Source organism: Balaenoptera musculus, chromosome 14 (genome assembly GCF_009873245.2).
Source record: "Balaenoptera musculus isolate JJ_BM4_2016_0621 chromosome 14, mBalMus1.pri.v3, whole genome shotgun sequence".
Taxonomy (NCBI): domain Eukaryota; kingdom Metazoa; phylum Chordata; class Mammalia; order Artiodactyla; family Balaenopteridae; genus Balaenoptera; species Balaenoptera musculus.
The window spans coordinates 85,961,408-85,985,398 of NC_045798.1; the positions used below are offsets into that span (position 1 = coordinate 85,961,408).

Consider the following 23,991-nt stretch of genomic DNA (forward strand, 5'->3'; position numbering starts at 1 on the left):
CAGTGAACACACATGCAGTCAGAGAAAAGCAGAAAGGAGCCTGGAGGCTGGGTCGACCCAGCCTCACAGAGATTTCTGCACACGGACAGGACATGGCTTTTAACCGTAAATTCGCAATTATTGTACGATTTGCTTTGTTCAAATTTCACACACCAAGTATCTCATCCAAATTTAAAGCAAGCTCTTCTCTAAGAGATCCAGATGGGGGGCATGCAAACATTCACTGCACGTGTGGGCCAGGGAGAGGAGTGCAAGCTTGGTGGTCATTTCATTCCAAGCTTCAGAGGAACCTGCAGAGCCCCTATCTATGGCGCGGTGGGGTGGGGGAGTGGGAGAGGGCAGATGCAGAAACACTCACCAGGGCACTAATTTCTTGCCTTAATCCCTTTGGTTATACTGTTTATTTCCAGACACACCCTTCATAATGATGCTGAAAACCACGCCCGGAACAGTGAACCGACTGCTCTCCTATCTTAGAGGAAGAACTGTGGAACTCGACATGGATATCCTTGATACGGTAGCATCAAAAAGCAGAGTGAAGGTCCCACAGTCATTTTTATTTAGCTACTGACCTATCCATGATTACACAGTCATGACAGCAGGTTACAGCAGAGCCTGCTGACTCATCTGTCGATGTATCAAAACGCAGAGGGATGTGTTGGGCACTTCAAGTCCATTACAAGAGGCATGATTTTGTTCCAGGCTTATGTTTATTAAAATCTAAACAAAGGATTCCTCTGCAAGGTATTTTCCCATGTGATAGAGACAGCTGCCCCACTGCCCTCCTACATTCGCTCTAACTTCCAGTGACAAAAAAGGCAGAGGGTGATACATGTCATTGATTATAAAAATCTATGCTCTGTAATTTAAACAAATTCCTTTCCAAGGTGTTTAGTTATTTCTGAAGAACTCCATGGCTCGTCAGTCGGCTAGCAGGCCAATGGACAATCATCGCTAACTACAAAGTACTTCGAGTCTATAAATTCATCTCTCAAGTTTCGACATTTAAAGAAAAAAGCACTGGGCAGAGAATAATAAACAAAGACGGGATAACTGAATCAATCCACTGAATCAGTCCATACCAGAGTTCTTCATGGCCCATCACCAGAGCTAAATTTCTTCAAAAATCAGATTCCAAATGTCCCACAATCTCTTTCAAATGTGTGTTTTTACAAATTAGGGAATCACCATTTCTTTACAGGAGCACGTAAACAGTTTTCACCTCTGAAGGAGGGGTCTGTAAAACCTGAGAACCCGTATGACTGAGAATCTCTTCGGAATGACATGTTTACGCTGAGAGAAGGGACAGTGGTAATGTTCTCTCATGGTTCACAGGCTTTTGTTGATGTTGCTGGTGTTTTCAATCAAAGAAAAGATGGAGTATCTTTTCTAGGTCTTGCAGGCCACTTTCTCTTTTTATCATCTATATGATTGTTCAAGTAGAACAATTATTAGAAATCTTTAAGCTATTATTTCTGGGCCTTCCTTAATTTCCTTGTAAAAAAAAAAACTACATTGGAAACATGCAATACCTGATTATTCAATTAGATGAAGCAGCACAAGAAGAGATCCAAGGACACCCCTACTCACATCAGACAGACAACTTGGATCTGAAAGATTAGCACATTAAATGACTGCCAAATAATCAGATTCCAAACATTAAAGACAATTACATATCAAACAGACAGCCAAACACAGTGGTATGTTTTAAAAGATTGTGCCCACAATAAGCAAATGACATAGTGATGGAACATCAGAACAAAGCTGATGAATAAAAAGGCATACTCTAAAAGTTCAGGACTAGAAAGAACAGTTCTTTTCGGTTTGTTTTGTGTCTAATGTAGGAGGAAAGGAAAACAGGTGTATTCAAATCATTTTCAGGTGAAGGGTTCTGTCAGTTGAAGCAGTTAACGGTGGCTTCTTTCTCCCCAGACCAAAGCAGTCTTTTCTTCCATTGGCTTCTGAGAACGTGTTTAGTGTTCCGATGTGTAGAAGTGATACATCAGGGCTACAACCAGTGCTGAGATGGCTGGGATCACCCAATTGGTCCACCAGCTGGAAAGAAACAGCAGTGACGCTTGCATGGTGTTCGAAGGAGGGGACTCGAGACTGTGCTCCTTCTCTTTACCATGGAAGTCACCATGGCATGTTTTTATTACCTCTCTAACCTTTTTGGATGAAAAGGTAACTCTGAATTGCTGAAAGTGCAGTGAGTGCAACACATGTCCTGGTGTACTGGCAACTGGTCTGTCCTTCCAGCCTTATAAGAAAACTAATGTCCTCCCAGTTCCATTTAGATCTGTTTCTATGTACTTATACAAAGAGCTATGAATCACTCCCCCAACAGATGCCACCTAGAACTAGTGACTTATCGAAAAGACATCAACTCTGGGTTATACATCACAAGTTCACGAAAGTGAATATTCCTAGCAGGTTTTATTCTAGTTACACCCATAAGTGAAGAATTGAAAATGGCACTGAACTGAGAACCAGAAGACCAAGGTTCTCATTTCAAGAGAGCCATCAGCAAGCTCTATAGCCAAGGGCAAATCACGTCTCCTGAGCATAAAGTTAAGGAGTTTGAAGCATGGGATTACTACGGTTGCTACTAGCACCACAGCTCAACATTCTGTGATTTTGTTTTGAAAATCTACTCTTTACATGTGTGTAGTAGGTTTAACGTGTTAATAAACAACATGCCCAAATTATTTAATCTGTGGTCCATAGGTGTAAATTCACAAAAATCCCTAATTTACACACTGTTCAGTCCTGATGCATAGAATTTTTGATCTACTATAAATGACAGATGATATCAGGGGCAGGGTTAGGATGATCTTCAATACAGATTTGAACCTATAATTTCTTACAAAACAGAAATTAATGTATAGGTTTTAGAACCTGAATAAAGAGCTGGTAACAGCTACGTATATATTTTCTGTCAAAGTTTCTACCCTTTAATATTCTTCACATATCAACCCATTCAAAGATCAAGTTCAAAATAAAGATTTAAACTGCAAAAGGATTACAAGTGTAATTTGGTAGGTTTTCAGTTTCCATTTAGAAGGAGACTGACATTTCAGGGGAAAGCAAGAAGAAATAAGGAAATACTGCAGGGAATGTACCAGAACACCGAGAGCCTGGGGGCAGCAAAATTTGACAGGGCGAAATTAATAAGCAGGACTGTATAGCTTTGAGCTTGGGTCCACAAAAGATGTATATAATGGCAATTAAACAAGTCAGGATGGTAGAGCTGCCAAAAATGTCATTATGATCTTAAAGTATAATAAAGCAATCTAGTCCCTAGAACAAGTGATTCATGCTACACTTGGATTACTGGGTTCAATTTTAAGACCAACCTAGAAAAGGGACAAGGGAAAACTGAGCCATGCTTAGGGAGATATAATCATGACAATTTAAGAAACTGACCACATATCAAATGAGGAAGGAAATGAGGAATGTCTGCCTGGAGATTAAAAGATTGCCCGGGCCACAGGACTGCCACGGGGGAACAGGAGACTACATTTGTTCTGTTCCTTAAGGTAGATGCAGCTGGAGGGTGAGATCCGGGGTCGCTCTGAAGTGTCCACGGTCGGAGCTGTCAGACAGTTGAGGAGGGAAGGCCCTGGGTGGTCTGGGTGCTAAGTGGAGATGACCCCTGGCCTGTCCACTGAGAGGCACACGGCGGGAGCCGGAGCAACAGAGGCGCCTCGGATGAGGGGAGAGGCCCCCAGTCCAACTCTGATTTTAGGAGCCTTCTGACCACAGTAATGCTTTTAAAGAAAACTACCACATACCTGGAATTAGAATCAATAGTAGTAATAAGAGTTTCCTGAAACACAAGAGAAAAAGTAAAGTAAGTTAAAGAGAACATCTAAACATTTATTCAATTGACTAAAACCTGTTTTAAAACAAGATCACAATAGTTTATTCAATTCATTCTTCTTATTCAGTGCATTCTTCAAAAAAAGTTGAAAAGGAAAATTATATCATAAACTTCTCACCTGAATACCTAATTTCACCATTTTTTCAGAAGAAAAAAATTAGATAATTTGAAAGAAAATGTTAAAAATAGGTTACCTAAAATATTCTGCACATCTAAATACTTTAACATAGAAACCGAACACAGGTATCATTTATACATACACAGAACCTATCACTGTCTTTAAGGTTTCATTATCTTTAAGTTTCATTCTTCAAAAGCATGAATGAAATGTTCGATAAAAACATCAGTTACTTCATCAAATCTCATATGAAGTAAAAGTGTACCCAGATTATATAAAAAGACATGCCAACCAAAAAGAAAAAATAAGAAGTATCATTTAAATTATAACAGTCGGGACCACCTTTCCTGGCCTTCTTTAACTCTGTCAAGAAGGCTCTAAAAAGACACTGGAGGCCTCACAGGCTGACTTCACACTGTCACCCACCAAGAAACCTTCAAATGCCACGGTCTTTCACAACTACAGCCTGTATTACTTTCCAGCACTTTCTGAGAGGGGTCCTTCCTGTCAGTATCATGAAAATGAACTATGGATGGCTCTAGGAAGATGCATACTTCCCCAAACAGTGGGGTAACTAAGGCCTAGTGAAATGTAAGCTTTTTCGGGCTTAAAAACTTGTTAAGAAGCATTCTTTTGAAGCGCCACACCAGCAGAAGTATTAGTGCCTCAAAGAAAGGTAGCCAGAAATAAGGCAGCTTCAGAGAGAGTTCTATCTCTGTAGTTTCCCAAAACACAAGATAAAAAACCATTAGCAAAACAATCAGCGATTTGCAGTGAGGCAGAGCTACACACAGCAAGGCGAGTTAAAGACATTCCCGTGAAAAGGCAGAAACCTTCCAGGAAGAGCAAGCAAAGCAGTTATGAGACCCACCAACCTGGTAACATGGCCTTTAAGATTCCTGACACAGGAGGAGGGAAAAAAATAGTCATTTAAAAGAAAACTTCAGTTATTATCTTTTTAAGCAATATTAAATCTTAGAGACTACAAAAAGTATTCATAACTACTGCAAGATTAGGTTTCAAATTTCGTATAGATGAATAAAATTAATAAGGATTACTAGAAGTAACTGGACAATGAGAAAATATTATTTAGCTATTAGAGACATATAAAGAAAGACATAATCAGTTCTGAAACAAATGCAACAGTTCATTTAAGGTAAAATGTTATTGTCACACTAGAAAGCTAAGCCTGAAATAGTAAACAGAAGGCAAACACGGATCTGTTATTTTGTTATACTGAGCACATGCATTTCACCAAACATGCTGACAACTCGGCATGGAAACTTGGCTGGCTTGCCTTCCACTACTAGTGCATCGTCACCACCAGCAACAACAATGATCCTCTAAAGAGCTGAACTGTAAAAGATAATATGCATGTTTGATTGCTTATTATCTGTTAGGCTCTTAACCCAGGGATGCTTAAGAGTTAAGGCAAGTTTGAATTACCACTTAGCACTTGGGCCACAGTTGGGTTTTGGTATGTAACTAACAAATTTGTCAGAACAGGGGAAAAAGACTCTGGTCTTTATTACAGGCTGTGCCTTCTGTTCACTCCATGACCTTGAGGGGTTCAATTTCAAGTAGGAAAAGGTTAATAATAAAATCAGTACATGATAAGCTCTCAATAAAAGCATGCAAAGCCCATCGAGCTTTTGCAAATCAAAGACACCTCATTTATAACTTCATCTCACTTAGCCTATTTCTTCACTGGAAGGCTTTCCTAAAAATACTGCTGATGGAGTGATGCCTTTTATGCGAAGGCTAGAGCCTACAGAGGCATGAGAGACTTGCAACTGCCAAGCCTTAAGTGGGTGCTAGCAGTGGTTCTGCAGTGTGTGACCTTGAACAAGGTCAAAGCTTGGAACAAGGTTGAGTTTCATTGCTTTCACCTTCCCTAGAAGGTCCAGGGATTCCCCCATGATATCATGAGAACCAAATCAATTCACTAACAGAGCAATGTTCTGAAAACTGCAACCACAAAAATCTATCAGTAGGTATTGCCACTAATGATATCATCCATGTCAAATTGATAGATATGGATTTGCTTACTTAAAAATGCGTCTCTGTGTCTACAGATATCTTAACTTGGCAACTTCACCTGTTTCCCTTTGGGCAGGTTCAAGCTAATAATCTTTGGTGCAGCTTATTGCACAATTCGAATATTTTCAGCAGGCAAAATTTCAAAAATTCAGACCACAGTGTACATTTATCAGACTGGAGATAGATGGAATGGTTATAAGACACACCCAAAAAGGAACACTCTCTTCTGATAAACTAGAAGCACAGAAAAGATAAATCTAGGAAAGTGGTCATGTATTTTCTTTCACTGTGTTTGCTTCTGGCCTCTAAGAAAAATAGCAAGTTCCTGTCCCATATTCCTCCAGTTCTGCTCTAAAGTCAGCAAAGTCACGTATGTTCTAAAGGAAGAGTCTGACTCTCAGAAGTAAAACAGTTATGTAGGAGATCTTAGCTCTAACTGGTGCTTTCTGCTGGTAGGAATCGTGGTTCAGGACATGGTTGGACCTACATTAGTTCCAAGTTCAGGTAACAGGCCTTAGCAAATCCTTGTTTTACTACAGCTGAATGATATGCACCAAGCTTACTAACATACTGAACACCTAATGGGAAAAATTACACTTTTTCCCTGACAGACTTTGGAGAAAAAGCAAAAAACTTCATGTATCACAGAATTTCAACCGTCCAAAAAGGAGCCTCAAAAAAGGTACTAAGTCATCTAAGTGAGGTGATCAGTTCAGAGAGAAGGGCTAGTGAACCAGGGCATAAAAGTAGCACTACTAGAATTATTTTCCTTTCTTAAGGAAAAATACATCAAAAAGTTCTTTAATTAGCATTAAATTCAACCAACAAATATTTACCGAACACCTACTATGTCCCAGAGATGTGGAGATGAAGAAGACATAGGTAGTGTCCTTAAAGGTTTAAGTATTAAGACCTCTGCTCAGATTTTAAGTTCTCTGAAAAGAAGGCTTATGTCAAATCTTTCAGATCAGAAGCACAATGCTACTTATAAAAAGTAGCTCTTCAAAAGGTATCTGTTGATAATTATGGTGAAAAAGTTATTTTAAGTATTGAGAGTCTTGTGAAGAGAATACACAAGCTATCCTAATGAAATATACTGACCGGCCTAAACAAACAAAAAATTTTGCTGAGACAACAGGGTACATATTCATCTAACCTAGAAAGACCTATGCTGGCCTCAGGTAAATAAATGCCTTCCAGTTTGACAGGTATGAAATACAGTGCAGATAACTAAAGCCACCGAGATACTGGAGATGGTCACACTTACCGAAGGCTTGGTTATCTTTGACCTGTCATCCTGCAATTAAAAAAAAAAAAAAGTAAGCTCCATTAGGAAAGCAAAAACTACCATTTCCAAAGTAAAAAAAAATTATTATTCAGTAATTAGCATTTTAGGTTCCATCTAGGTTATCAAATACACAGTTTGATCCATCTGACTGCAAAAATTAATAGCAGGTTAAGTGCCTAGCTTTATTTCAATCTGGCATTCCAAAGTTTAAAATAGCATCCATGATAGTCATATTTATATGCTGATCTGTATATATATTTATGAGACCCGGATTCTGATCTGTAATTCAGGGAGCAGCTGAGACCTAATTAGATTCTTCCCTTCTATCCTCTGAAATTCACTTTGAGGTGGGGGGGTGGGGTGGGGGGTGTGTGTGTGTGTGTAATTTGTGTGTGTGTAATTTGTGTGTGTGTAATTTGTGTGGTATCCTCAGTGAATTCCTGCAGTCTCCCAATTATAGGGTTATCATCTACTCTCTAAAGGGTGATCACAGGTGAGGCAGAAATGCTGCAGTCACAGCCTGAAATCCCACCTGCTCTACCCTCACAAGCTTTGGAATGGAAAGAATAAGGACAGGATGCAACATTTTAAGGGCAGGCCTTTCCAATTACCATACAACTATTTCGCTTTGGTGACACAGAAGATAAAGATGAAAATATGTGGATGAATAAACCTTCCTGACACATGAAGCTTCCTTTCTCAAAGTACCATCTCCCACCACCAAAAAACCCACGTCCCACTCAACGGAAACTGCTCTAAAACAGATTTCCTACCTTCAGGCATTCCCCAAAGAGCCTACTTCAACCCTTCCTTTATTCACAGTCACTACAAGAAGCATCAATCAGACGCAACAAAACTTTTTGCACGGCTGTTTTTCATATGGTTTCTAGGTGTGCTCACTGGGGTTGAGGCTATTTGCTCTGTTTTTTTCTTGTTGGAGCCCGCTTCTAGGAGCACCTCCACCCCTTCAGGTTGGCCACTGGTGACGTGCCCAGAGCTGGGGGAGGAGAAAGGAAGGCACTGGCTCGGAGGAGAGGTCCAGGCTCTCTCTAGAGGTGAGAGGGATCTACCTGTCTGCTCCAGATTCCAAGTTTGCACATCTCCAAGTTTGCAGCTATATTCCGGATAACTTTGGTTGACAGACGAGTGGAGTTATAAATGTACATTTTGAAATGCTGCAGAAGGGCCTAAATTCCTATTACAGCCCTGGGTTTACATAAAAGCCAAAACAAGCCTATGTTTTTGCAAAATCAGTCCATGGCTTGCCACCAAAGGTGATGTTCTCAAAGGTCTCAGGTAGAGTGAGAAGGATGAGGACCACGTGTGGGTTTTACAGAAGGCAGAGTTTATTCATTTAACATAGTTGATTTTTTTTAAATTTCTAAATCATTTTTTAGAATTTAAATATCCTCAAACTAATGAAAGTAGAAAGGAGCTTCTTAAGAAAAATATTTTGGTCAAAAAAGAAAAAAAGACAAAATAACACTACTCTGGGTCAATACCCCCACCTTCTAAAATCTGCTGCTCAGGGAAACTTCAGAGTCTGAGATGCACCGCCCCCAGGACATGACCCTGGAGTGAGAGGATTCTAAGTGCTGGTGAAAAGTGCAACCAAGGAAATACAAAGAAATTTCTGGTCAATTTATTTCTAAAGTCAGGAGCAATTGTTTTTTGCTTTTTTCCTTTTTAAATTTTGTAATATGCAAGTCTACAGATTTGAGTAAGGTCAACCCACAGCCTTAAAGAGAAACAAGGCCCCCAAAAGGTGCTTACTGGATGCAGCTCCCCAATGATAAACGTTTTGGACAATTCTCGAGCATCCGTAGAGTGTCCGACATCCTCAAAGTTTTCAGTAGCATCACCTCCAGCTTGTTCCCTTAAGACTTCTTCCCCACCGGGGTGCTGTTTGAAGGACAGACAGACAGAAAAATGAGTATGTTTTCCAGGCAAATGAATTAAAAGGAAGTGGCCAGTTTACTTAACCAAATAGGCTACTCCAGAAGTCACAGATGACAATGTAGCAAAATAAATCATTCATAACCTGGGTGAAAACAATTCCTTTGTATTCAGTTTCCTACTTGAAAGTGCAGACAAACTTTCTCCAATAGTAAGACATTTATTTCCCGGTTATTCACATGGCAATAAAACCATTAGGCACACATTTTTCATCCTTTGGGAATGTCCTCTTTGCTTTTCCATAAAGCTCTCAAAATCTCAAAAAGCTTTTCTCAGTCTTTATCCAATCTACATCTTGTACACATTTCCACACTTATTTAAAAGCCTTCCACTGGGCCACAGAATATTAGAATCCACTTAAACATGGGAAGCCGCCCTGGAGGTACAGGCTGTTGACTGGCTCACTCTGAAAGCCAGCTTGAAGCTTCCTGATGCATCCCCAAGACCGTGGCAATGACAAATGTGGTTTGTTAATTCTCGAACAGTCTGTTTATTCTTAGGCACAGCCTGACAGGCACAGAAGCAACAACGTGGGAGACACAAAATGACTAACTTACGCAGCACCCACAAATTATGCAAATTCACAGATTGTTGTTTCTTCTGTGTGGGTGGCTTCATTCATGAGTTCCTTAACTTTTGGGTCCTGTTAAAGATATGTGACCATAGACAAGTCTCCCAAATGAAATCATTATTTTCCAATTACAGCCTATCTTCAAAGGAAAATTTCAAATGAGGTTAAAAACATAGATTGGCCTTTTGTAAACAATCATAAAATTATACAAGTTTTAAAAATACAGAATTTTGGGACTTCCCTGGTGGTGCAGTGGTTAAGAATCCGCCTGCCAGTGCAGGGGACATGGGTTTGAGCCCTTTTCCAGGAAGATCCCACATGCCGCGGAGTATCTAAGCCCGTGTGCCACAATTACTGAGCCTGCACTCTAGAGCCCATGAGCCACAACTACTGAGCCCACGCGCCACAACTACTGAAGCCTGCGCGCCTAGAGCCTGTGCTCTGCAACAAGAGAAGCCACCGCAATGAGAAGCCCCGCACACCGCAACGAAGAGTAGCCCCCGCTCGCTGCAACTAGAGAAAGCCCACGTGCAGCAACGAAGACCCAACACAGCCAAAAGTAAGTAAATAAAATAAATTTATTAAAAATTATATATATATAGAATTTTATCTTTAAAGTGCTAAAATGAAGTAAACATTCTACTTCATAGACAGTAACACAATAGTCTTCACCTAAAACAAAAGGACAACTTCTCAACTGAATTTCTCGTCAAGCACAGGAAACAAAAAAGTACGTGTCTACATGTATGTATGCACACATGCATTGCATGTGCAAGTGTGCATGCATTATGCATATGTGTATGCATGTACACATGTAACCATTTATGATTTAGACGCTGCCTAAACCATTTATAAGGCAGTTTTCTAAGGAAAAAAAAGAGAATGAGAGAAACATCTTGGGTTATATTGGTTTGAATGACCACTGTTTAGGAAAAAATATAGAATAAATGAATTGATGCTAAAATACATTTGTTCTACTTTTTTAGATTTTTTTGGGTTTTTTTTAAACAATTAGTAAGGAAACAAAGCCTAAAAATTGATTTTTGGAAAAAAATAATTCAAGTCTTGATAAGACAATAAATACGGGACTGGCTTGTTATGTGCAGGGAGAGACAAACAGAGAGAGACACATTGCCAAGGAAATCAAGTCTAAATCATGATGGTGTGGAACTCCACAATTCATCTTGTCACTGTCCTCACTCTTGTGACTAAGTTCATGCTGCCGTTTTAAAAAGCACCCATCACATTTGAAGACTAAAAGAAACGCTCTTCCTTACCTGCTGGCGCCCGAAAGTCACAAAGAAAACTGGGAATGCTGGTGTTGGCGCCATCTTGGTTATTCCCAGAGACGGTCTATGTCTCCCATTTCTTTCCAGAAACTCTCAGAGAACATACTACTATCTTTGGGGCAGGTTATAGAATTTGGGGTAGCCCAAAGAAAAGGCAAGGCTTTGAAAAAGGAAAGTGACAGAAGAACAGGCATGCAAAGCAAAATTATCTGAGGATTTTCTAAAAGATTAAGGAAAAGACCAAAATGCCTAGTTACAGGCAGGCAAGATTAGAGGTAACAAAAAAGAGTCTGAGACAAACTTTGGTGAAGTCTGTATCAGAAATCTGTCCTGGTAAAGAGTCACTCGCTAGGACCTCCATTCATCCCACCGTGTGCAGGCAGTCAGCCGCTGTAGAGCCCAGAGAGAGAGAAAGATGGGAGGGAACATCAGGGGTGATGGTAGAAGGACCCAGGAAGGACAGAACCGGCGGCAGCCATGGCAAAACAAGCCATTCCCACTGGAATTGTCCTTCTAACAAAAAATATCCCATTTTTCCAGAGGAAGATTCCATTTTCCGTGTGCATAATTCCCTGTCTGCTTCTGTGAAATCTCTACTTATTATAAGGTCCCCAAGTACCACCTTGCGCTGATAACATATGAGAATCTCCAGATACAAACTAGGGAATACCAGTAAAATAACTGGAAATAGCTTTCATTTTTTACATCTTTTTGTATATAAGGGTTATTTGCAAGCAAATAAACAGGAAATAGATTTTAAAAGATGAAACACTGGCATAGTCCATAATTCAGAAGACATCAACTGTCACAATCTCTACCCATTCCTAAGAACACTTTCAGAAAGACACGGTAAATTCTTGTGGTATAAAGAGAATGGTGGCTACCAGGTCCTGAAATTACAACTGTCTTTTCTACTGCTCACGGCATAAATGCTTTCAGCGATGCTGGCACAGTGGATCTGTTCTCCTTGAAATGCTTTCTTCAAGTGGCTTCCAGTACAACAGGCTCTCCTAGTTTCCCTTCAACTTTATTTCCTCTCCTGATCTTCTCCGAGTCTCAACCCCAGTGCTCAGTCCTTGGCGCTCTCCCATTCCACCTGTACTAGCTCTCCTGGTGATCTTACCAGGTCTCCGACCCAGAATATGACCTGTTCTCTAGTGAGTGCAGTTCATTAGGCTTCCTTTGAGCTCCAGACTTCTCCCACATGCAACAGCCTACTTACCTGTTCACTCAATGTCTAATGAGCATCCTGAACATAACATAACCAAAACCAAACGTTTTACTTTGCCCCCAGATACACTTCTTCCCAGTCTTTCTATTCTCAGTGAATGTTGCCACCATGCATACAGTTGCTGCAGCCAAACACTAGAAATCAAACTTCATTCCTCTTTCCTTCTCACTCCCATCCATCAGCAAATCCAGCTGGCTATCTTCAAAACATATTCAGAACCCAACCACCTCTCCCCACTTCCAATGCTACCACCTTAGACCAAACCAGCATCTCCTGAATGGACAACCACAACTGACCCCTAACGGGTCTCCTGCTTCTTCTCGATCCTTCCCACGATCGACTGTGCTTCCTCCATCATGCCGTAAGGATTTTCAGATGTCAGCTTAGTCCAGGGTAGCTGGTCATAGTGGAAGCGAGAGAGGTAACAGGTAAAATCGAAAAGCAAAACAGACACACTTCAGTGACAGGTCTTCTGACAGGCCCTCAGACTTGCCAAACTAGTTTCCCATCTCAGAACCCCTACGTTTGCCTCTGTGTGGAATGCTCTTCTCCCAAACCTTGATGAGATTTCATCTGTCCCCTCGTTTATCCCTGCTCACATGTCAGCTTTTCAGAGCCCTTCGCTGAGTTGCCCGTCCAGAAGGGCCTGCCCCGTCCTCACACCACGGTCTCTATCCCCTCCCTGCTCTTTCCTTCACAGCACCTAGTACTCCTGAAGCTCTATTTTGTCAATCGTTTGTAAGATTCATGAGGACAGAGGCCTTTGTCCGTCTTACTCATCCCTGCTGCCCAATACCTAGTTCAATGCCTGGCACATGGCAGATACAAAGAAATATTTGTAAGCAAGTTTGGATAAATAAAGGAGATGTGCACCGCTGATTACACATTGGTCTTAGAACTAGTATATACAACTGGTTAAGTGACTGACAACAACTTTCCCATTCCAACTATTCTAGTTCACACCCCTTTCCTTCTCCTGAACTATAATAGTTCTTACCATTCAGCAACCATATAATTTCATATTCAATTGTTGTTTAATTCATTTAATCAAAATATTTATGAATACTATGTGCAAAGCATTGCATGGGACACACAAAAGTACATGAAAAATAGACATGATTTGATCCTGAAAAAGCATACAATTAATTTGAGGTCAAAGAAGAAAAACACAGGGCTTCCCTGGTCGCGCAGTGGTTGAGAATCTGCCTGCCAATGCAGGGGACACGGGTTCCAGCCCTGGTCCGGGAAGATCCCACATGCCGCGGAGCAACTGGGCCCGTGAGCCACAGCTACTGAGCCTGCGCGTCTGGAGCCTGTGCCCCGCAACGGGAGAGGCCACGACAGTGAAAGGCCCGCGCACCGCGATGAAGAGTGGCCCCCGCTTGCCGCAACTAGAGAAAGCCCTCGCACAGAAACGAAGACCCAACACAGCCATAAATAAATAAATAAATAAATAATTTTTTTTTAAAAAAAAGAAGAAAAACACAGATATAGCCTCATAGTTTTGACTATTCATGTGTGACCTACGGCAGTGATTGCTACCATTCTGTCTTCCAGGTCACTTACCCGTTCTTCTGCCTCAGTTATTCTGCTACTGATTCCTTCTAGTGTATTTTTCATTTCACTTATTGTATTGTTCATCTCTGTTTGTCTGTTAATTCTTCTAGGTCTTTGTTAAACATTTCTTGCATCTTCTCGATTTTTGCCTCCATTCTTTTTCCAAGGTCCTGGATCATCTTCACTATCATTATTCTGCATTCTTTTTCTGGAAGGTTGCCTATCTCCACTTCATTTAGTTGTTTTTCTGGGGTTTTACCTTGTTCCTTCATCTGGGACATAATCCTCTGCCTTTTCATTTTGTCTATCTCTCTGTGATTGTGTCTGCCCTCTGGTGGATGAGGCTATCTAAGAGGCTTGTGCAAGCTTCCTGATGGGAGGGACTGGTGGTGGGTAGAGCTGGCTGTTGCTCTGGTGGGCAGAGCTCAGTAAAACTTTAATCTGCTTGTCTGCTGATGGGTGGGGCTGGGTTCCCTCCCTGGTGGTTGTTTGGCCAGAGGCGCCCCAGCACTGGAGGCTACAGGCTCTTTGGTGGGACTAATGGTTGACTCCTGGAGGGCTCATGCCAATGAGTACTTCCCAGAACTTCTGCTGCCAGTGTCCTTGTCCCCTCGGTGAGCCACAGCCACCCCCCGCCTCTGCAGGAGACCCTCCAACACCAGCAGGTAGGTCTGGTTCAGTCTCCTGTGGGCTCACTGCTCCTTCCCCCTGGGTCCTGGTACACACAAGACTTTGTGTGTGCCCTCCAAGAGTGCAGTCTGTTTCCCCCAGTCCTGTCGAAGTCCTGCAATCAAATCCCACCAGCCTTCAAAGTCCGATTCTCTGGGGATTCCTCCTCCCATTGCCAGACCCCCAGGTTGGGAAGCCTGACATGGGGCTCAGAACCTTCACTCCAGTGGGTGGACTTCTGTGGTACTGTTCTCCAGTTTGTGAGCCGCCCACCCAGCGGTTATGGGATTTGATTTTATCGTGATCGTGCCCCTTGTACCGTTTCATTGTGGCTTCTCCTTTGTCTTTAGATGTGGGGTATCATTTTTGGTGAGTTCCAGTGTTTTCCTGTCAATGACTGTTCAGCAGTTAGTTGTGATTCCGGTGCTCTCGCAAGAAGGAGTGCCAGACATTAGAAATTTGGTTTCCAATAAGATGTGAATTCAGAAATGGCTTGGAATAGTGATGTAAATGATTGCACCAAATACCCTATCTGTATGGAAACAAACAAACAAAAACGTGGTTCCTTCACAAAAGCTGCTTTAGTGAGAGCTCCAGATTTGTGCTTAAAATGTTTTGCAATGATAGAAATGCTCTATATCTAAACTGTCCAATATGGTGGCCACAAGTGGCTACTGAACATTTGAAATGGAGCTGAAAAATAATGTAAATTTTATTTAATTTATTTAAATTTAACTAGCGATTTTTGTCTATTAGCTACCATATTGGAAAGTGTAGCTATTGACAATGCAAACATTTTTCAAGAGATAGAGACAACCTAGGTGAAAACTGAAAAGGCATTTCATTTGCAGTGAAAGACATGAACATTTATTTATTGTGTGTGTGTGAATAAAGGTGAGCTCAGTACATTGAGAAGGGTGCTCCTTTGCATAATGTGATGATGATTAAAGAAGTGGTGGCATCAGCTTTAATCTGAAAAAACACTCAGTGCAGGTGGAGTTCAAGTGTTCCTGGGATTGCTTCCTTCAGGAGAGATACCAAGGTTATCAGGGTTAACCCCACATTTGCAGCACCTCCCATCAGGGACCACATGATAAGCTTCATTCATAACCAAAGTTCCAAGAATCTCACGTGGCCCACTGAAAACTGCGAAGCTCCATGGTGTATCCCCTAGGACATAACAAAACAGTACGTGACCCAAACCTGATATGCAATGCCCTCATGGCCCAGCAATGCTACACCACACTGTTCAAGAGGCGAAGGCCAGTCCCTAGGAGGATTGCACCTCGTCCTCTAACCCCTGGATATTCTCCACTTCAGGGATAACTAGTACTGAGAGAGAGACCACATACAACATGTAACTCTTTTTCAAATAAAAGTAAGAGTCCAGTTTCCCACATACAGGGGAGAAAGAAAAAAAAAGAGAATATCAAGAGTAAAAGAGCAGAAGGTGCTTTACCAGACCACAAAAGTACAAATATATAAGGGGTCAGGTAGAGAATAAGTGTTACAATCAATGAAGGCAAGGTCTTGGATAACTTTTGTATGTTACGAGGCCAAGAATTCTAAAGTCAACGTAATGAGAGTTATGCCTCACGTCCTTTTTAGAATGAAGCCAAAGAGAAATGCTAAATAAAGCAATAAATGCATTATTAGAGATTCCACAAGATCAAGGATTATTTTATATTATAGGTAAATTCTACTTCATATTTAATAGTACAGTAAATAGCAATAATACATTAAAAATGGATCTAGAAAAGCTGGGAAGATAAAAAAAGATAAACTTACATGTCACTCCTGATACAGATGCTTTCAATAAATACTTAATATGAAGGCAGTAATCTTAATCAGAAAGAAAATGTTGTGGGTAAAATCAAAATGTTGAATCACTCTAGATTCGAACATGCAGTCTGTAACTACTATTAATTGGGAAACTGATTATCGAGTGAAAATACCTTCCAGGTCCATTCTGCATTCCTACTGTTTGCTTCTATGGCCATTTACAGTTCCTTAGATTCTCTACCCAGAAAATAAAAATGGGTCTATATTATCTCTTTGAAATTGTCTTTGCTAGTTATATTCCTCTTTAATACAAATAATTTCATAAATGAGATACTTTTAGGCTTGATACAGAAAAATATGTTTTACTTATTCTTTGAACTTAACTCCTAGAATTCCTACATTTTAGTGGCTTTGGAAAAACAAGTTATAAAATTTCGAAGTCAAAGGTTAGAAGGTCTTGTTAGTAAGACAGCAAAGCCCTACATTCTTGTAAATAAACCAGGGAAGTGCTTCTCATCAAATTCATGGCTCCAGCCACCAAACTAGTCTTCCCCTCTCCGATCCCTCAGCACATTCTTAACCACCTTATATATTGCTGCTAGAATATTCATCCCCAAATATTGTTTTGACCCTCCCCCCACCCACTTAAACTTTTAGCTGGGAAATGGCTACTTAGAATAGAAGATTTTCCCAGCCTCCCTTGCAGCTGGGTATGCCATGTGATTAAATTCTGCCTAATGTGAGCAGAAGTGTCAGGAGAACCTTCAGAGTGATGTGCACCCTTTGCCCTTTCTCTTCATCCCTTCCTTCATCTTGCTGTCTGGAAGGGGAATGCAGCCTTTGAGAATAACGATGAGGGCCTGACTCTGGGGATAGGTGAGAAGTGAGCCAGAAGGAGAGCCCCAGGGGACTTGATGGAACACAGCTAGCACACCAGACCTGGACTGCAAAGTTCATTTCTTTATGACAGATGAATAAACATCTACCTTGTTCAAGCACAAGGGGGTTCTTCTGAGCTTAATTCTAATTACTACATCAATCACTTTGTCAAAACAATACCATGTGGCAGGCACTGTACTAAGTCCTGAACATATAAAAGACATAGATAAACATACTCTGTGTCAAGAAACTTAAAACCAAATTAGGACAATGATCTTTATGTACATTAAAAAATTAGACAAATATTAAGGGATCATCTTAATGGTTGACTGAACAGAGTAGAAGTCTAGAAAGGTAGATGCTTTTAAAAAATAATCTAGGCTGCTTTAGGAGAGTTAGTATTTGGATAAATAGAGTAGATAAAGATGAATAAGCTCAAGAGGAATATGAACACGAATGAAGGCTTACTGGCTGAAATATGCATGGCATACTTGGGGCAAATGAAGAGATAAGTGTGAATAAAGTAAAATATGTGAGGCTGTGTGATGGCTTACTTTACATGTCAACCTGAGGTGAAACTTGATTTCAGGGAGGTGTTTCTAGATGAGATTAGCATTTGGATCAGTGGACTCAGCGGAGGAGATGGCCCCGCCCAATGTGGGCGGGCACTATCCAATCCATTCAGAGCTTGAATAGAACAAAAGGTGGAGCAAGGAAGAATTCACCTGTTTTCCTGTATCATTATTTGAGTTGGGACATCTCATCTCTCCTTCCCCTGCCCTCAGCCTCCCATTGACTCCTCTGGTTCTCAGGCCTTCAGACTCAGACAATCACTCCACCAGCTCTCCTGGGTCACCAGCTTGCAGATGGCAGATTGGGGGACTTCTCACCCTCCATAATTATGGGAGCCAATTCCTTACAATAAATCTCTTCATACATAAATATATATATGAAGTATGTGTGAGTATCTCCTATTGGTTCTATTTCTCTGGAGAACCCTAACACAGGCTGGATGGTTAGAAGGACCAAACCATTAGGGCCTTGAGAGCCAGTGTGAAGTGGAAGACAATGAGGGCCACTGTGGGCTCCTGAAGAGCAGAGCGACCATGACAAAATGCCGGATGGACCTGTCATGGTTAGAACAGAGAGGCTCAAAACCGAGACAGGGAGAGCACCACTGCAGACATGCAGCAATCTGACCAGCATGAACAGCACAAACCCCTCACTCTCCCTCTACCAGCCCACAGGCACCAGTCTTAATAATAAGCCACTCTCGGCTTCCTGAAAGTCGGCTGTCCTCCACCTCACCTGTGAGCACAGCATCAAAAGCATAAAACTCAACTGGAGATCTTAACTCAGGCACTGTAAATACCCGGTTTCACATGGATAAAAAGGCACCGCTTGATCATTTTTTCATTTGTTTTTGTTTGGGGGAGGCAATGAGAAAAGAGAATCAAGCACATGTCACCTCCCAATTACTATCGATAACCCTTCCCCATATCACTCGACAAAATGTTAAAGCAGACCCCTCAGTAGTCACGTATTTGGCCATAAGCCCCTGCACCTTTGTTGCGGTTTGGTCTCCAGCTGTCTTGGCCTCCACGTCCAGGCAGTACTGTGTTACGGAAGAAGCCCAGGTTTGGAAGCAGAGGAAGCTGAATTCAAGATCCGGCTCTGCCACATCTTAGCAGAGCGACCCAGGAAGGTAGCAGCTCTTCCTGAGCTTCCATTTCTCCATCATTAGATACCTCTCCCACTTACACTACAGAGATTAAGTGATATAACTAGTACAATACCTGGCATTGTAATAGGTGTTCCATCAATATCAATTTCGTTCCCTTTCTTATCCAATACTGCCCATTCAATACTGCCAGAAAGAACCTTGAACAGAACCTCGCACAGTGCCTGGTCCCTGTAAACTGCTGAGGCCAAGTCCAGCACCAAACCCCAAACCCCAAGGGACCCCTTCTTTCCACCCTGCCCTTCATCTTCAAGAGATTTCTGTGGATTAAATCAACTGGCTTCATCCTACTAAGCCACAGACCCAATGACAAGAGTTAATAGAAACAACATACCATAAGGACAAAGAACATTCGCTACATGAAATAATTCTTAAAGGTCATTAGGATGAGAACAGATAAGCAATGCAGCTGTGAGCTGGTAACTATCCTGCAGAGTGCTGTTATAGTGTTCTCTCCTTGAAAAGAAAGAGAAGCAAAATCATTCATGGTTACTTTTAGAGTTGAGACAGTAAATGTTTGGCCCAAAATTTACCATGAAACAAAGATAATTTTGCATTTAGTCAGTGTGCCCTGACCAATATTTTTAATTCTACCATCACTAAACTTATCTCATTAGGTAAAATAAGTGAGTTCATTGGAGACGTAACAACTCCTGGGATCTCTGAAGGGAAGAGTAAGTCCCAGACTGAGAAGTAAGGACCCTGGGGTAGAGGAAGGGGCAGGGACAGGTCTGCCTCCGAGGGACAAGAGCAGGGGACAGCGAGGCCAGGAGAGTTAGAACACACACCGCTTGCCTTGTGACCCAGCTCAACCCAACGCTCCTCCTAAGAACAAGCAAAGCCACCAAAATTGAGGGCCCAGTGGAAGATGGGTTATGATCTAAGAGGGGCTATTCCTCTATCTACGCTAGGATCCATCTTGAGTTGGAATGGCCAAAAGATGAGAGGACAGGACAGGCTACAATTGAGACTGAAAAGGAGGATTGAGGGTGGAACCAGTCCTCCTCAATACCAAATTATTAGGCCTATTTTTCCTTTTATATCTAGTGTTAAGAATAAAAAAATTTGGCTAAAACAGGCAACTGGAGGCAAGGGAGAAATAAAACAAGCTGTCAGGAAATTATCCACGCTGGCCCAATAGCCATTCTGCATCGATTTTCTAATATTTTACACTTGTAAACTTTCGCTTATTCATTCAATAAATAACTATTTCTTGAGTCTTTTCTATGTGCCAGCATTGTTCCAGTTGCTGGGATATACCGGGGAATAAAGCAGAAAAAAATTCCTGCATTCACAGAGTCTACATTCCAGTGGAGGGAGACAGATAAGCAGTAAGCATGAGAAATACGTTACACGGTATGTTAGAAGGTGACATGTGCTATAGGAAAAAGAAAAACCAGAGCAGGGTGGTGGGGTCCAGAATGCAGGGGGCTGAATGCAGATGTCCAGCTGTAAATGGGGGGTCAGGAGAGGCCTCGTTGAGAAAGTGAAGGAGTGAGCACGCTGCTATCTGGGGGATAACCTTCCAGCGCAAAGGGTTATGGTGGAAGGGTTCCTGGCACGTTCTTAGAAGAGCAAGGGCATCAGCATGCATGACGCAGGACGTGCCAGAAGGCGGTGGGACCTTGTAGCTGCCTTACAGGCTTGGCTTTAACCACGAAAGAGAGGGAGCTAATGAACGTGTTTTTTGTTTTAACTCTTTATATTGAAAATAGCTGCAGAGAGGTGCCATGAGCCCATCACTCAGATTCCTTCAATGGGCAACATTTTCCATAACTGTAATGCATCGTCAGAACCAGGAAGTATCTTAAATAGGAGTCCCTAGACTGACTTAGAGTTGTTGTGTGCACTTGTGTGTCTGTCTGGTGTATCTTTGGGTCCTGGTCTGTGGCACTTTCCCACATGCAGATTCACAGAACACAGGACCATTCTGTCACCACAAAGGCGCTCCCCCTCCTGCCCCTTTGCAGTCCCCCTCCCCCGCCACCTATCATCTGTTCTTCACTTCTGTGACCTTGTCATTCTAAGAATGTCACAGAAATGGAAGCACACTGTGTGCAATCTTTTGAGACTGTCTTTTTTCACTTAGCGTAATACCCTTGACACCCAGTCAGGTTGCTTTATTCCCTTTTTACTGCTGAGTTGTCTTCCCTCTACGCATGTACCAGTCTAACCAGGGACCCACTGAGGAACATGTGAGTTGTTTCCAGTTCGGGGCTTTACAAATAAAGCTGCCAGCCCAAGAGCCACTCTGTATCAATTGTCTGATATTGTTTACACTTATAAACTTTTATTCATTCAATCAACCAATATTGAGCCCTCTCTCTGTGCCAGCATTGTTCTAGTTGCTGGGATTTGCATACAGGCTTTTATGTGGACATAAATTTTCATTTCTCTAGGACAAATGTCAAGGAGTGCTACTGCTGGGTCATATAGTAAGTCTATGTTTAGCTTTTTCAATCAATCAATCAACAGGTAGATTGATTTCCAGAGTGTCTGTACCATTCTGCATTCTCACCAGCAACGCATGACCAATTCAGCATTTCTACATCCTCACTAGAATTTGGGTTACCAGTATTTTTTATTCTAACAAGTATGTTATAGTATCTCACTGTGGTTTTAATTTGCATTTCCTTAGCAGCTAATGATGTTGGACATCTTTTCATGTATTCATTTGCCATTCATATATCTTCTTGGAGGAAATGTCTATTCAAGTCTTTTTCCCATTTTCTATTTGGATTATTTGTTTCCTTATTGTTGAGATTAGAAAATTCTTTATATATTCTGGATATAAGTCCCTTGTCAGATATGAGAAAAAGTTTTCTCCTAGTCAATGGCCCTGTCATTTCATTCTATTAACAGGATCTTTTAAAGAACAGCGTTTTTAATTTTTATGAAGTCCAATTTATCCACTTTTTCTTACATGGATCATGCTTTTGCTGTTGTGTCTAAGAACTTTGCCTAATCCTAAGTCTCTTCAAAATTTTAAAATTTTATATTTAGATCTATGATCTACTTGGGGTTAATTTTTATATAAAGTGTGAGGTTTGGGTCAAGATTTATATTTTTGACTACTGTTGTCCAATTGTTCCAGAACCATTTGTTGAAAAGGCTGTCCTTCCTCCATCAAATTGCTTTTGCATCTCTGTCAAAAGTCAGAAGTATTTGCATGGGTCTATTTCTGGTTTCTCTACTCTGTTCCATTGATCTACGTATATGTCTCTTTGCCAGGACCACGCTTTCTTGATTACTGCAGCTATATCCAAAGTCTTAAATTGGGTGGTGTCATTAGCCACTGAAGGGTTTAAATAGGAAAGTGATAGAATCTGACATCTTAAAATAGCACTCTACTACCAAAAGTACACAGTCAGGGGTGAGGGCCACCAGGCTGGAGGTGATGGTGCTCAGAGCAGGGAGACGGCGTAGAGGGGGAAAGATTAGTCGGATTCTGACTCCTTTATAAAAGTTGAGCCCACAGAATGTTCTGGGGGATTCAGTGTGGGAGTGAGAGAGAGAGAAGGATCAGACATGACCCCAGGGTTTTCGACCTGAGCGAATGGGTGGAAGTGTCATCACTGAGATAGGGAAGGTGACAGCAAGATGTGTGAGGGAAGGTCAGTTCAGTCTTTAACACGTTGGGTCTGAGAGGCATGTTAGAGATCTGAGTGGAGATGCAAAGTGAGTTGCGGATACAAGAATCCTGAGTGTAGGAGAGACATCTTTGTGACCTGGAGATAGAAATCCAGGAGCTGTCAGCACATTTAAAGTCGTGACACTGGATGAGACGGCTGAGGGAAAGTGGAAAACACTGGGCCCCGGGGCCTCCGACACTGCAGGATGAGACAGAACATCCCCCTTTCTGGTAAAAGACATTGGGGGGGTGACCTGAAGAGGGTGGTGAAAGGAGGGCACACCAGGCAGAAGGGAAACTGCACAAAGGTCTTAAGTCAGAAACGAGCCCGACTTGTTAGGGACACAGAAAGGCGTGGAGGGCCAGGCGACAGTGTTACCAGCTGAGGTGGGAGAGGAAGGAAGGGGCCAGATCACGCAGAGTTTATTACACCAGGAGGGAGTTTATTACACCAGGAGGGAGTTTATTACACCAGGAGGGAGTTTATTACACCAGGAGGGAGTTTATTACACCAGGAGGGAGTTTATTACACCAGGAGGGAGTTTATTACACCAGGAGGGAGATGGCGTTTTATTCTAGATGCATTGGGAAGCCACGCAAAGGGACTACGCAGAGAAATGACAGTCTGTCTCTACAAAATGAAGTTTTTTATGTTCTTCTAGAAATTACATTCTTTAACATGATAACAACATACATTACCTGAACTGAAAACTCATAAATCAACAACCAATGTGATGGAACCACTGAAATCCTGAAGACTATGTCAGGACACGAGCTCTGAAGAGGAAGATAGTCTAACAACTAGAGCCACAAGAAAGGAAGGTGCAGACGGATGACAGTGTGAAGGAAGGAGGGAGAGACCCTTCCCGAGGCCCCCAGGAACCACGTGTAAGTGAGACGGGGAAGTTGGCGGACAAGGAAACACGGTACCACCCACAGCTCAGAGGGCAGGACGGAAATCACCGAGGGGGTGGTAAGGGGAGGGCAGGGGATTAGCTAAATCCACAGAAGGATTTTCTCAGAGCAGTAACCTCATCAGATTTCCACTCAGAACAAGCCCTTCCAGGCCAGTTATTTAAGAGGCCTTTAGAAAACAACATTTAACCTCTGCACGCATGCCCAACAATCTCTTTCTTGAATGAAATAATACAGATTCTTAAAATCATCCAGATGTCATCTGTGTTAGGAACAAATGGCATCCTTGAAGACTCCTCCAGAACTTTCTCTACTTAAAAACTCCCCATGGGCAACTGGAATGGCTGTTTTCTCCACCTTCTAGAAGGGAACACAGTAAAACGACAGCAGACGGAAAGAAAAGCACATTTTAGCCCTTTGACCTTCCAAAGGTTTTCTTTT

At 41.8% G+C, this 23,991-nt stretch overlaps 1 protein-coding gene across 1 annotated transcript in view; it reads right to left on the bottom strand.

Moving 5' to 3' along the window:
• Positions 1–536: 536 nt before the first annotated feature.
• The window catches only part of LOC118906953 (cytochrome b5), a 29,053-nt gene continuing 5,598 nt past the window's right edge, over positions 537–23,991 (bottom strand). Inside the window, exons 2-5 of the mRNA XM_036874971.1 lie at positions 9,103–9,231; positions 7,309–7,338; positions 3,795–3,829; positions 537–2,055 (exon numbers count right to left, since the gene is read on the bottom strand). Coding sequence (XP_036730866.1) covers positions 1,974–2,055; positions 3,795–3,829; positions 7,309–7,338; positions 9,103–9,231 — 276 coding nt within the window. The 3' untranslated portion in view covers positions 537–1,973. The remainder of the gene's footprint in view (positions 2,056–3,794; positions 3,830–7,308; positions 7,339–9,102; positions 9,232–23,991) is intronic.